At 36.9% G+C, this 15,776-nt stretch overlaps 1 protein-coding gene and 1 pseudogene across 9 annotated transcripts in view; one reads left to right on the top strand and one right to left on the bottom strand.

Moving 5' to 3' along the window:
- The window catches only part of AGTPBP1 (ATP/GTP binding carboxypeptidase 1), a 170,316-nt gene that overhangs the window by 132,210 nt on the left and 22,330 nt on the right, over positions 1 to 15,776 (bottom strand). For all 9 annotated transcript variants that reach the window (XR_004478761.2, XR_007477762.1, XM_049710786.1 and 6 more), the window contains exon 2: positions 5,240 to 5,304. Coding sequence is in view for 7 of the 9 variants with exons in the window: in XM_049710786.1 (XP_049566743.1) it covers positions 5,240 to 5,271 (32 nt within the window). In the remaining 2 variants the exon portion in view is untranslated. The remainder of the gene's footprint in view (positions 1 to 5,239; positions 5,305 to 15,776) is intronic.
- Positions 6,677 to 8,376, top strand: LOC125964605 (NEDD8-conjugating enzyme UBE2F-like; annotated as a pseudogene).

The raw sequence follows: 15,776 nt of genomic DNA, 5'->3' as shown, positions 1-15,776 counted from the left end.
AAAATATCATGGAATTGAAAATATGATCAATGTGAAATACATCAAATCGAGTTAACTTTCCAATGTATATTTTAAACTATCACTCAAATATTTGTTTCACTGTAGTGGTCTCCTACTGCTTTTGATTCTTTGAGTTTACATTCAGCCTTACAGCTATTTCCCTAAAAACATAATTTTTTTGTATGCTACAAAAGTCTCAATGGTGTATAGATATTACCTTGCAACAAATAATTTCCCAAGCAAGTGCAAGGGCCAAAGAACCTATCTTCACATTATAAATAAATTTTATTACCTTTTCATCTTAAAATGTAAATTGAATACAGATAGTAAACGTCTTCATAAACAAGATATAAACATCTGACAGCAAAAAATTCATTAAAATATATCAAAGTTTTAGACTTAACCAAGACTCATAGTAATTAAGATTTAATTTCAAACAATATAGTTTTATGTCCAAAATATGCACATTATCTTTCAGAAATGGTTGTTCCTCATTTATAACTCTTTATTTTTATTACTTTTGCTTTAATCATATTTTTATTGTTTCTCTCCAAATACTGATCACAAATCTTTATTTTTCTTTATCGTACAGCAAAGGACAATGAAAAATAGAAATTTCACTACCATTCCTTTATAGAAATAGTTAAATATTTAAATATGTAAGTTTGGAAAATAATATTCTAAATGGAAGAGAACAATACGTCTCTAACTACTTCTAAGATAATAATTAAACACAGTAAAGGTTTCTTTAACAATAAATGTAGCTCAATAGTATCAAGGGATTTGTTAAAGAAGACCAATAAAAGTTTGCTAAAAATTTAAATAACCTGAATTTATACCAGTGTCAACAATAATTAAAGTTATACCTTAAATTTCTTCACCAAAGTTAACTAAATGCTAATTATTTTATATTCATTATTTTTAAAAACTTCTCCGGTCATGTTCTAGTGGGATTTTAGGTAAGTGCATATGGCTAACTTCTAACTTTAACTTTCCCCCAATATTTGTTCTCTCTTTTATAGTAACAAGAGTTTTAGCCAGGCCTATTCCAACTCTGTTAAAACCACATTTCTCAGCCTCACTTTATACTCTTAAAAATTATTAGGGACACCCCTCAAAGAGTTGTTATTTGTATGGAAAATAGGGATAAACCTGAAAAACCAGTGCACTGAAAACTACAAAATACTAGTGAGAGAAGTTAAAGAAAATCATAAATAAAAGAGAGATAGATCATGTTCAAGAGCAAGAAGACAATAGTGTTAAGGTATCAATTCTCCCCAAAATGATCTACAGAATCAAGGCAATCCCAATCAAAATACCAACAGGCTGTCATGTAGAAATTGTCAGACTGATGCTAAATTCATATGGAAATGCAAAGAACCTAAAATAGGCCAAACTTTAGAAAAAAAGAGAAAGGTCGGCAGATCAACACTATATGCTAAATTCATATGGAAATGCAAAGAACCTAAAATAGGCCAAACTTTAGAAAAATGAAAAGGTTGGCAGACCAACACTATCTAAATCTTGAGACCCGTTATAAAGCAACAATTATCCAAGCAGTGAGGTATAGGCATTAAGATAGACATGTTGATCAACGGAACAAAACAGAGTATAAGAATAGACCTACACATCCACAAATAACTGATTTTTGATAAAGGTACAAAGGAAACTCAGTGAAGAAAGGATAGTCCTTCTAAAAATGGTGCTGAACAACCAGATATCCATACGCACAAAAAAAAAGAACTTCTATCCATACCTCGCACCATATATAAAAATTAACTCAGAAAGGAGCATAGTCCTAAATGTAAAATCTAAAACTATAAAAACTTCTAGAAGAAACATAAGAGAAAACATTGGTAATATGGGTTATGCAAATATTTCTTAGATGCAACTCTAAAAGCATAATCCATAAAAGAACAAATAAGCAAATGGAAATCATCTAAATTTGAAACTTCTGATCTTAAAAGATACTGCACAGAATATGAAAAGACAAGACTGGAAGAAAATGTTTGCAATTCAAATATCTGATAAAGGACTTGTATCCATAATATATAAAAAAATTCTAAAACTCAACTATTAAGAAACACTGCAATTTCAAAAATTGGAAGATTTGGAAAGATATTTCACCGAATAAGTGCATGAAAAGATGCTCAACATCATGTCATTAGAGAAACGCAAATTAAAATCACAATGAGATACCAATACACCCCTATTACAATGGCTACAATTTTAAGAGAATGATCATAAGAACTTAAGAATTTAAAAAGAATGACCATACCAAGTGTTGGTGAGAATGTAGAACTAGAACTTTCATACACTGCTGCAGGGAACAGAAGATGGTATTAATGTCTTTGTAAAACAGATTGTCGGCAGTTTCATAAAAAGAAACACAGACCTACCATATGCTTCAGCCATTCCAGTCCTACGTATTTAGCTAATAGAAAATAAAGTATAAGTCCAAAAATGCTCAAAATAAAGTGTAAGTCCAAAAATGCTCATGTAACAACCAAAAACTGGAAACAACGCAAATGTCCAAAAGTTGAATGGATAAACAAATTGTGGTATATCAACACAATGGAATACTACTTACTAATCAAAAAAGGTATGATTGCAAGAGATGATTCTCAAAAATAATTGCGCTGAATCAAAGAAGGCATACCCACGCCCCTACCTTCTACCTCCACCCCCACCCCCAAAAAAGACATACTGTATGGTCCCGTTTATATTAAGTTCTAAAAAAGCCAACACGTCTGTAGTGACAGAAAGCAGATCAATGGTTGTCTGGAGTGAGGGATGGGGTGGGAGAGGAGCACCAGGAAACATTTGAGCATGATAAATATTTTCAGTATTTTGATTGAGAGGATAATTCCAGTTATACATAGGCCGCACTTACCAAACTGTACTCTCTATGTACAGCTTGTTGGAAGATGATTATGTCTCAATAAAGCTGTTTAAAAATTCATAGGTACTGTTGGTGTAGTGGATAAGGCAGAAACTAAAGAAGAGTGCTTAGAGAGTGTGAAATGAGATGTAGATTTCATTTATAGGTTATTTCAAAATTTTTGTCTTTTGAGGAAATCAGATAAATTGAGTAGTAACAGAAGAGCAGAGTCTAAATATTGGAAAGCCTAGATCATGTTTAAATGATAAGGAATGGAGGAGTTAAAGATTCAATACAGAACAATACTAATGATTAAAAGACCCTGAGAAGGAAAGAGAGAGGTGAAATCTAGAACACAGGTGACAGTATTAGTCTTTAACAAAAAATCAGACACATCCTCTGTTGCAGTAAATAACAGGAGGGTAAACAGAGGATAGAATCAACTAAAGGGGAGTATGTAAATTTTGTGTAAGAAATATAAGGATAATAAACTGTTTTATCTCTATGATATCACAGAGAAGGTCAACTGCTGAGGGTATGTATATGATACATCTGAGGATTTCAAAGATGTGAAAGGTAGGAAGAAAGTGTAAAACAGTCATTAAAAAATTGAGAAAATGAGCTTTCTAGAGAACCACGGTAGTAAGATTACTGATCAACAATGATCCATAATTTTTAGCAATATCTTCCAAGTTAGTTCATCCTCCAATATCGTTCAGCTGCTCAGTAAAGGTCTACCCAGGGAAAGGACTTTGTCAGGTATGTGTGATGAAATAATACAAAGTGAGGTAAAAACATTTCAGGTATTCCAAGAGTGTAATGATGAACAATGGATTCTACACTAGGTAAGAGAGGAAGAGATGATAAAAGTCAATAGCTCAGAGCTCTGGATAAGGCAGAACTCTTTGCATTACAGCCATTTGAACAAGTGAGCTAGAAAGGTAAAAGATTTTTGTTGGAAAATGAAAAGTCTGAATTAGTACTTTGAAAGGAGAGTTTTGCTGGTGATAACATTTAGGGCATGAACATGATGATGTAGAGTAGGGAGTAGAGAAAAGTTCTGCTTCTTGTATCTTATAAAATTTTCATTACTTGATTTCTCACCACCCACTCACATGGTCTTTAAATCTGCCAAACTAATCCATCCAATTACAGTCCTTGCCTAAACTCAGCAAGTATCAATATTCTACCCAATCCTCCAGATTTGCTAAAAAGTAAGAAAGTCTCAAGCCAGCCCTGCCTCTTCAAGTCCATGTTACACAATAAACAACTATTTATGAGGATCTGGTTAAACCACTATACTGGTTAAACCACTATACTGGTTAAACCACTATACTGCATTTGTTCAGGTGTTTTCATGAGGTTATAAGCTTCGTGTAAAAAGAGAATAGGGCTCAATTCTTCAGAACATACTTAACACCCATTTTCTGCAAAGCACTGTGTTAAGTGTTATATTTATGTTTCTTTTCTACTCTCAAAGATTCAGTGCTGGGTTAGGTACATGAAAGTGTTTAATAGATATCTCACAGTTGAGAAGTAAATCTAAAAGGGGCAAAAAAATAAACTAAAAAGAGCATCTATAGAAGCCTTTAAAGACAGAAAGAATATAATAAGTTTTCTGTGGAAATGGATGTGCTTTGATCAAGTCTTAGGTAAGGAAAAAAATTCAGTGGCCAGACAATATGTAAATAAGTGAGCACAGCTGTATTCCAGTAAAACCTTATTCACGTACACTGAAATTTGAATTCCATGTAATCTTCATATGTCAGAAAATATTATTCTTCTTTTTATTTTTATTCCCAACCATTTAGAAACGTAAAAACCACTCTTAGCTCATAGGCCACACAAAAATAAGAAGTAGGCCAGATTTGACCCATGTGTCCTAGTTTGCTGACTCCTGCTTTAACTGAAAAGTTAAACATTAATAAATATTAATAAAATAACATAAATACAACACACTATATTTAAACAAATATTTCTTAAAGTAAAAAGTTTCAAATGATCGCTTCATGCATTATTTCTGTAATTTATACATACTGGTATTTAAAATTGCAGAACCAGGGCTTCCCTGGTGGCACAGTGGTTAAGAATCCACCTGCCAATGCAGGGGACACGGGTTTGAGCCCTGGTCCGGAATATCTCACATGCTGCGAAACAACTAAGCCTGTGCGCCACAAATACTGAAGCCCACACACGTAGAGCCCATGCTCTGCAACAAGAGAAGCCACCACAATGAGAGGCCTGCGCACAGCAATGAAGAGTAGCCCCACTCGCTGCAACCAGAGAAAGACCACAAGCAGCAACAAAGACCCAACTCAGCCATAAATAAATAAATAAATAAAAATAAAATTGCAGTACCTTTTCTCTGGTATCACTTTTAACTTGCTCATCTTGAATTACTTCATTTCACCATTGCAGATAATCTGAAAAGAAAAAAAAAGTTAATGATATTAAACACACAATTCTGTTTTCTATATATTAGATGTCATAAAAGCCATACAACTGGAAGTTTTTATCATGGGCAACATAAGACTGGAAACCACAGGAGAATGTTTGAGTTTTATGTGCTTCTGGCAGGTCACTTCAATGTGCAATGTGTGACTATTAAATTACCTAAAATCAGCCAGTAAAATGTTATCAAAAATCCGAGTGCTACAAAAATGCAAAAATTTAACATAACACAATTTATGATATAGTACCAAGATTTCTTTTTTAGATAATTCAAATTATCCTTCCTGTTCTAATACTCCACCTTAAAATACTCAAACCAATCACAGCATCATGGGATTAGTGTACTGTCCACCATTCATACAGCCGTGCAATACTGGTAAATATGTATGATTATTTCTATATGAAAACACCTTAATCAAAAACAAATTGTTTAGACAACAGAGCAAAAACCTTCTAAAACATCATCTCATTTAATATACTTATGCATATTTTCCCTCAATCAATACAGGTTTCATCTTTAGAAAGTGCATATTACACATTTAGAACCTTAAATCTTTTTTTTTTAATAGAAGGAACCTAATATAGGAATTGGTCAAAGGCTAGCAAGCAAAAGAGGAAACCTAGGGAGGCTCAAGATAAAGAGTTGCAGGAAGCAGTTACCACCCTGGGCTGCAAGGACAAGAGGGAGAAGGGGTTAAAACCCTAAATCTCAATTCACACAATTTTTATAATTTTTCAGGTTTATTTTACAACTATTCACCCCCCCCAAAAAAAAACCCTAGATATCTTTTAATTTTACATAGCAGTGCTTATTAATGAAGCAGAATTTTGTGGCATCACAAGAAGTTTAAAAATTACTGCCAATTCAACAAGTTACATTCTTATGCAATATTTAGTAATGCTACATTTAAAAGAAAACAAACATGCAAAAAAAGAGACTTCAAATTGTTTAATATAATAGATTTAGAAGATATAGGGCTTCCCTGGTGGCGCAGTGGTTGAGAGTCCTCCTGCCGATGCAGGGGACACGGGTTCGTGCCCCGGTCCGGGAGGATCCCACATGCCGCAGAGCGGCTGGGCCCGTGAGCCAAGGCCGCGGAGCCTGCGCGTCCGGAGCCTGTGCTCCACAGCGGGAGGGGCCACAGCAGTGAGAGGCCCACGTACCGCCAAAAAAAAGAAGATATAGATATTCTGGATGTAGTTCTTCAACAACAAAGAACTTTTACATTAACAAAATAAACATGACTTTTTTTCATTTTTCTAATTAACTCAATTATGAAAGAGGAAACATGTATTCAGGGTTATGTACAAAAATTACATAGGCTGTTTTTAAGGTAGATAAGAAATTTTTAAATGCTGTTTTTTCTTTTAATTGACTTTTTTAATGACTACCAAGTCAAAGTAACTTCTTCCAATTTCCAAATTAATTAAGGGGGGGGATCTTGTGTGTCTTCAAAAGTGCTGTTGCTGCCATAAACAGAAGTTAATTAAGCTACTTCTACTCGTTGAGCAGTATGACTTTCTCTAAAACTACATTAACAGCAAGCCCACGTCAGGAGGTGAGGGGCCACATCTCGCCTGTCTCGGGTGCCCAGGGTAAAGAGAGCAGTAATGCTGACGTTGGCAAGCATAAAGAAGCGAGATGATGGGTCTCAAAGGGTCCCGGACATCAGCCATAGCCTCCAACTCTGCTCGGAGGGCTTCTATGAGAGACATGCTGCTTATTAAAGAGGTTGCAGGCCATGAAGCTAATTTATAATACGTTGCACATGTAAAGTGCACTTTTCTGATCCAAACAAGCTTCGCTGCTTTCAGCAAACTGTAACTCCAACCTCCCAAAGTGAAATGCTTGACCAGGATCACTGGTAAAATATGTCGGAGTTTTTACTGAGAGAGCATTCGGTTGATGGCACCGGCTGGGCTCCCATGAGGACACGGAAGGATGTTGTTTCGGGATTAAACCCTGTTTACTGATCCTCTCAATTCCGATGTTCCACTGAATCATGAAGCTGCAGAACATCGTCTGTGGGACAAGGAGGACTTGGGGAATAAACTTGAAGACTACACGAAGCGTTACGTCAGATGATAGGAGGAGAAGGCTGCAGGGCTCATAGGCTGTGTGTTACACGTCTGTCTCCAACTTAAAAGGAAGCCCTCCTCCCCAGTCATGAAGCTCCCTCTCAGTCCCACTGGTTGGCCAAGTCCTGTGACCATGTCCTGAGGAAGAACCTCTTCACAACTGCCCATTGTAGATGGAGAGTTCTACATAAATACAGCAAGAAAATGTGTTTGAAGTTCTAAAGGGCTCCCTCCTTACCTTAACATATTTACTTTTTTGAAACTGTACTAAATAGGCCTCTGCTGAGATTCCTGAGAAGTTGTAATGAACTCAGAATTGAGCCTAGAGCTTGCTTCTTCCCTTTTTCCCAGACAAAATCGGTTCCCTGTACAAGTGATGCTAACGATGTGCTCAGCGTAGCTTGCAGACTGGTGATAAGAAATCCGTTACAAACTGTGATTGGATGTAAATTCTTAGCCTTTTCCTAGATGTCATGAAGCTTCCCGGAATGTACAGAGTCATTCACTGTAGATCTCTACTGAAATGTGCATTGTATTTAATGTGAGTATATTTGGAACAGATTCGTAATTTGTACAATTTAATGCTTTAATTATTTTTTTCTATTGTCATTTAGTTTGTATTTTCATTGTATAGAGCCAACAGAAGGATGTTAGGTCAAGCAACTACTGAAGAGAAATACAAAGAAATACAAAAGAAGAAAAAAAAGTGCATTTCGCTAAGCCAATACGTCCCTTACAGTCAGTTTTTCTTGCTGAAGTCTGATGCCACAGTACTTCAGAGAAAAAGAAAAGCCTTCTTTTTGCTTTGACAGTTTGTGTTCATTACAGTATGGTGTAACAGAAAGAGCAGGAACCTAGAAGCAGAAGTGTTGCATCCCACAAAGGTTTGTGGCTTTGCCAACCAAGCGTGACAAAGCAAGAAAGGGACAAAGAAGCTGAGACCGTATGCAAGGGAGGCTGGAAAGTCCGAGATCAAGGTGCTGGCAGTTATAGTGACTGGTGAGAACTGGCTACAGGGTTCATAGACCCCCATCTTCTCACTGTGTTGTGGCATGGGGGAAGGGGCCGGGGGTTCTCTTAGGTGTCTTATAGGAACACTAATTCCATTCATGAGAGCTCCACCCTCATGACCTAATCACCTACCAAAGGCCCACCTCCAAACACTACTGCACTGGGCATTAGTTTTCAAAAAACAAATTTTTAGGGACACAACATTCAGTCTGTGGCACTATCTGAATCACTTTTATGATCTGACCTACCTCATATTTATTTTAAAATATTTCAGGAGGTTAGGAAAAATGGACACTTTAACAGAGCTTAACAGTGGTCACGTTACCTCTGGGCATGGGGGTGACTGGAAGAGGGGGCTGGAAAGCAAGGTGATAGTGGAAAAAAGATCTTTGATTTCTTATGTTTCGCCATACTGTTTTACCTTCTTATTTTGAAATTATTATAAATTCACAGGAAGTTGCAAAGATAGTAGAGAGAGGTCCCGTGTTCCCTCTCCGTTTCACCCAACAGTTATATGACATTTTCTGCTAACTCTAGCACAGTATCAAAGCCAGGAATTTGATATTCATACAACATGTTTCTCTAGTTCTATGTCATTTTATTGCATGTGTAATTTATGTAACTATCATGTTTTGCTATATTTTTAAAATATTAGCAAGCATGGATTTACTTGAATAATTAACTTTAAAAAGATGATGAAAATCACTGTAATCTCAAAATTCATTCATTTAACAAACATTAATGGCTACATAGTTTCCACTGTGCATGGCCAAAGAAAGTACTTCCAAGAAGGAGCATTTGATATAGCTGATCACTCTCTCTTCTTGCAAATACTTTATTTATATGGCCATATTTTGTTTTCTGCCTACCTCACTGCCACCCCTTCTTAAGTTTCCTTTACTAGAATGCCCCAGGGCTCAGTTCTTGTCCTTTTCAACTCCAGTGTCTTCCTTGGTGATCTCATCCAGTCTCATGACTACTCCACATCTCCACTTGGCTCTCTAATAATATCACAAACTCAACATATATAAAACTAATCTGACTTTTCCTTCCCTTCCCAATGTGCTCTAACCTCAGCTTTTCCCAACTGTAGTTAGAGACAATTCTCTCCCTCCAGTTGCTCAGTCTAGAACCTTAGCGTTCTTCTTGACTCCTGTTTTATTTTACACCCCACATCCAACCCATGAGGAAGTCCTGATAATTCTGCTTTCAAAATATATCCAGACTCCGATCACTTCTCCACATCTACTACCATGATTGGGCCACTGCCCTTATCAGTCTCCTTTCACTCTATTCTCAACACAACATCCTGACTGATCCTTTTAAAAACTTGGAGAAAAGAGAAAAAAAAAAAAACCCCGCAGATAAATCTTATCAGCACTCTGCTCAAAGCCCAGCAATGCTGCCCATTTCAATGACATTAGGGACCCTAAGGGAATACCCCAGCCCTTCCCTCACTAACCTCATCTCCTACCTACAACTCTTCTCCCTCACACTGCTCTAGACACACTGGCTGGGCTTCCTTGCTTTCCACCAACATGCCAGGCTCACTCTCGCCTTGGCCCAACCTGTTTCCTTTGCCCAGAATGTTCTACCAGATATCCCAATGACCAACCAACTCCCAAACTTCCCTTGCCCAAGTATCACCTTTTCAATAAAGCCTATCCCAACCATTCTATTTAATACTTTAAATCACTTCCAGACCCTGGCATACCCACTGCCCCTTGCCTCAGTTTACTTTGTCTTTTCCCAGAGCACTTACCACCTTCTATGACAGGATGGTTCAAAAGTATCAGAACACACTGAAAACTGTACTACTCAATAATAACTGATTATAATTGAACAGGTGTCAAAACAAATTTTTAAGGGAACAGTTTATTTCCATGTACTTATAAATGCTCAATATATGGCCCTATCACACCACATACATCAATCCTGTACTCTAATTCATCCCAGACTCTTAGCAGCTTATCACCACTGGTGACTACAAAAGAACCACAAAGGGTTCCTTCATTTCCTGAAGGTTTTGAGGAAAGCAGCAGCAACCAAAGGTTCTTGATATAATCACATAAGTCATGTAGTTTAATATCTAATATCTTGGTGGTCACTTACTTGACTCTTTTTAATCACCTTGTAAACTAGACAATTTAACTCTGTGTACTATTTATTATCTATTTCTCTCCACTGGAATTAAAGTTCCATAAGGGCAGAAATCTTTGTTTTGCTCACTGTCTCCCAAGTACCTAGAACAGTGCCAGCACATTGCAGGTGGTAAATAAATTTCTGAATGAACGAAATTTTGAGAAAATTTTACTACACAAATAAGAAATCTTCATTTTTAAAAATCCAACAATATGGTAGATATATTGGCATGCAATATCTTGCCCAATTTCTCTCCAGTGTGCCTTCCTGTACTACAGGAATGTGAAAGCTTTCCCAAAAAAAAATGTATTTCCTAGACTCTCCTGCAGCTAGGGTTCCAGATGTTTTCCTCAATTTCATCATTTATGAAATTTATTAGACTGAAAGTCAGAAAAAGGCCACTTGATCCCACAGGTCAGTACCAACTTAAACGTGCTTAGTTCTTCTACAGCAGTGTATGGAGAGGTCCCAAAGTCTAGTCCAGGGTTTCTCAAAGTGGGGTCCACAAACTGAATTCTTTGAGAGCTCATGATGGGGGGCATGGGGTTCTTTTTTCCTTCTCTTTTACTTTTGTGCACCAAGCAGTGGCAGCATAATTAATGATTTTGTTACAAATCAGCTGTGTGTGATAGTGCACAGTAGGACCATGTTCATTTGGTTAGAGTTGGCCTTGATAATTGAAGACTGCAGGACACAGGGAGAAGATAATAGGCTAATGACTATCAACCTCTCCCTCTCAAATTGCGTCCCCTAATCTCCCCTTGTGCACTGCTAACTACCTTATAGGAGCAAACAAACTCTACAAGTGTAATGGAAAACTGGAGGGAAATTTTAATTTTAATGAAAAAAACTTTATACCCAGTTGCCCCCATTCCTAACGCTTTGCTATTGGTCTGAACATTCCAAAATGTGGACTAAATAAATTACCAGGGACTTCTACTGCGAAATGTTTGGACTTTTTGTGATTTTCTCAGTTAATTGTTTGATATGCCCTCATGTCTCACACATTAACATTTGTAATTTACAAATATGCCTGATAATCCAATGTGGCAATTTTTGAGGCTGAGGTGTGAAAGGAAGGTCAGTGGACAATTCTGGTAAGATTAGTAATGAAGAGTTGTATCTTGCAAGTCATTTCACTAAGTTAATGCAACAAGAGACACACAAAAAACATCCTTCTAATGAAAACTACTTATCAATGGATTTATACAACGGAATATCCTATTCCATTTTGTGTTGTCTGTGGAAAACAACGTTTCAAGTGCAGCAATGGCTCCAGCAATATTCAAAAGACATAGCTGCAAATTATAGTCATTTGCCACATTAAAGATATTAATGGGATCTCAAAATAAGTATAATAAAGCTTTTGCTTTAAAAAATAACATATAATGAAAAGGCTGAGGTAGCAAGTTATATAGCAGCAGATCTTATTGACCAGAAAAAGGAAAGCCACCCCAATTGCTGAGAACCTAATACAGCCAGAATGTAAAATTATGCTGAGTGAAATGTTTACATGAGATGAAGTAAGAGAAATTTTTAAAGTTCTACAGTACAATAACAGTAAGGTAAGTCAATGTATTGACATGTCATGTGATGTTAAAGACCTACGTGATAACAGGAAAACAAGTTTCTCTAACCAGATGGATAAGCCAACAGAGATCATCATCTGTAATATTTATAAGATTACATTATATATTTATAGATTTTATAAGATTTGAAAATGGTGAAATCAAGAAAACTTTTTTTTGCTACAGAGTGCTGCCCAAAGCCAGCAAAGGACAGGATATTTACTGTTTTGTCCTCTGTCTCGAAACAAAAGGTCCATCTTGGAGGAACTATGTTGGCATCTGTGCTGAAAATGTCCCACCAATAGCTGGCTCCATGTGAAGATGTGCCACTATTGTTTAAACTCCCCCCACACGCCGAAAAAAAACCCAAAAAACAAAAGCCTGACTTCTCAACACAGTGTTTTCTTCACAGAGAATTGCTAGTGTCAAAAGCTCTGGAAGATGAAATGAAAAAGTTCTATTTGAAGCTACAAAAAATGATTGACTTTATTAAACAAAAACCTGTTTACTCAAAAATGTTTAAAGAGCTGTGTGAAAACCTGGACAAAGAGCACATAAATCTCCTGCTCCATGCAGAAGTCCAGGGGCTTAGCAGATGAAGAGTTCTCAACAGGACATCCAAGCCGAACGGTGAGCTGCAGGGGTACGTTCGCAAACACAGTAGGCCAGATTCTGCTAAGTGCTTAGAGGATGAGGAATGGCTACTGAAACTAGCCAACTTAGCAAAGATTTGTTATCACATGAAACAAATGAACCACTCTCTGCAAGACCTTAAAGAAAGCATTTTGACTTCAAGTGACAAGATTCTTGGGGAAAAGATCAAGTGACAAAAGGATATCAAAAGATGCTCTTATTGCTGCTTGGACTTAAGAGTGAAAAAGGATATATCTGCAAATCTCAAGTCTTGCTGACCTAGGGGAACAAAATTTAAAAATAAAATAGAACAGTATTTTCCCTTTGTTTTCAAACAAGTGTAAGGCTGAAATGAGAGACCCTTTCTCTGAATCATCTGTGCAGGCTGAGAACTTGACTTTGAGGAGAAACAATTTTGTGCACTGCAGTCTGACTATGAAATCAAGATGGTATTTACTGATCTGCCCCTAAAAAGTGCTGGATTTCTATCAAAGGGTAGTGTCCTGCAAATCATAAGAGGGTAATGAACATTTTGCTGCCAGCTTTCAATTTCATTATATGTGTATGGAATTTTTTGTTTAATAAGCATCAAGAGCAAGGAGGAAATCATCTTATGTCAGTTGAAAATGAAATCTGTGAATGGTCAACCAAAGAAAGCAAAAACAAGTTTCATATGAAAAACATAAACTTTACTCTTTTAGTTTTAAAAACTAATAAGTTTATTGTATAAAACCTTTTCATAAAATATCAAGTGATCAACACACATATATATACTCATTTGTAATTCCTGGACCTATATTTGAGCCTCATCATGTCAGTCAGGAAAAAAAGAGTTTGTTTTTTTCGAATTCTGGTATAAATTCTAATGGGCTATATTTTTATTAATATTACTTTGGCTTATAGTTTTTAGATAGCAAATATCTGCACTGTCAATAATTTTCACGTTTGTAGTAAATGCTAGTTAAAATCAGTTTACAGTGGTACTGACAAGAAGATAGACAAAGAGACCAGTGGAATAGAACTGCAAGTCTAGAAATAAACACACACATTTATGGCCTATTGATTATTGACAAGGGTATCACGTCCATTCCATAATGAAAGAACAGTCTCTTCTATTGCTGGGACGACTGGATTTCCACATGCAAAGGAATGAATTTGAACACCCACTCACACCATAGATAAAAATTAACTCAAAATGAATCAACGACCTAAATATAACCACTAAAACTCTTAAAAGAAAACATGGGAGTAAATCTGTACGACCCTGAATTTGGCAATGGATTCTAAGTTATGGCAACAAAAGCATTAGGAACAAAAAATAAATTAATAAATTGAACTTCAAAATTAAAAACTTCTGTGCATCTAAGGACATTGTCAAGAAGGTGAAAAGACAACATACAGAATGGGAGAACATATTTGCAAATCAGACATCTCATAAAGGTTTAACATCCAGGGACTTCCCTGGTGGCGCAGTGGTTGAGAGTCTACCTGCCAATGCAGGGGACACGGGTTTGATCCCTGGTCCAGGAAGATCCCACATGCCACGGAGCAACTAAGCCCGTGTGCCACAACTACTGAGCCTGCGCTCTAGACCCCACGTGCCGCAACTACTGAAGCTGGCGCACCACAAATACTGAGCCCGCATGCCACAACTACTGAAGCCAGCAAGCCACAACTACTGAAGCCAGCAAGCCACAACTACTGAAGCCTGCACACCTACAGCCCATGCTCCGCAACAAGAGAAGCCACTGCAACGAGAAGCCCGTGCACCACAACAAAGAGTAGTCCCCGCTTGCCACAACGAAAGAAAGCCCGGGTGCAGCAATGAAGACCCAGTGCAGCCAAAAGTAAGTAAATAAATAAATAAATTTTAAAAATAAAAGAATGTGGATAAATTGAAACCCTCACACATTGCTGGTGGGAATGTAAAATGGCACAACCACTATGGAAAATAGTTCGGCGGTTCCTCAAAAAGAATTACCATATGACCCTGCAATTCTACTCATAGGTATATACACACAAGAATTGAAAACAGAGACTCAAACAGATAATTGTACGTCAACGTACATAGCATTCTTCACAACACAAAAACACAAAAACAACCTAAGTGTCTACTGAAAGATGAATGTACAAAATGTGGTATATACATACAATGGAATGTTATTTAGCCATTAAAAGGAATAAAGTTCTAACACGTGCTACAGTATGAATTAACCTTGAAAACATTATGCTAAGTGAAATAAGTCAGAAACAAAACAACAAATATTTTATGCTTCCACTTATATAAAATATCTATAACAGGCAAATTCATAGAGAGAAAAAGTAGATTAGTTTACTGGGGGCTAGTGGCAAGGGTGAATGGGGAGTCACTGCTTAATGGTTGCAGAGTATCTGGGGTGATGACAAATTTTGGAAATTAGACAGTGATGACTGTTGTAAAACATCGTGAAAGTAAGTAATGCTACTGAATTATAAGCTTAAAAATGGTTAAAATGGCAAATTGTATGTTAAATATATTTTACCACAATAAAAAGATCATTTTTTTAAAAATCAGCTTACAGTATTTTTTTAAACTAAGTCTACCAAGCCTACTTTTCAAAAAAATTGAATCCCATTTTAGCTTAAGCCAGTTATTTAACAGAAATTTATTATCACCATATGTGTTTTGTTTTGTTTTTTTGCGGTACACGGACCTCTCACTGTTGTGGCCTCTCCCGTTGAGGAGCACAGGCTCCGGACACGCAGGCTCAGCGGCCACGGTTCACGGGCCCAGCCGCTCCGAGGCATGTGGGATCTTCCCGGACCGGGCACGAACCCCTGTCGCCTGCATCGGCAGGCGGACTCTCAACCACTACGCCACCAGGGAAGCCCTCACCACATGTGTTTTTAAAAATCATAAAAAGGAAAGAGATTAGTCTCCAGCAGAGCAAGCTAAGTTTAACTACCTGGTTATTTTTCAAGTAAGGTTGGTTAAAGTCTTTATTTGCATAAATAAAGAAAAATAAAATTAC

Source organism: Orcinus orca, chromosome 6 (genome assembly GCF_937001465.1).
Source record: "Orcinus orca chromosome 6, mOrcOrc1.1, whole genome shotgun sequence".
NCBI classification, from domain to species: domain Eukaryota; kingdom Metazoa; phylum Chordata; class Mammalia; order Artiodactyla; family Delphinidae; genus Orcinus; species Orcinus orca.
This window is presented reverse-complemented; position numbering and strand designations above follow the sequence as displayed.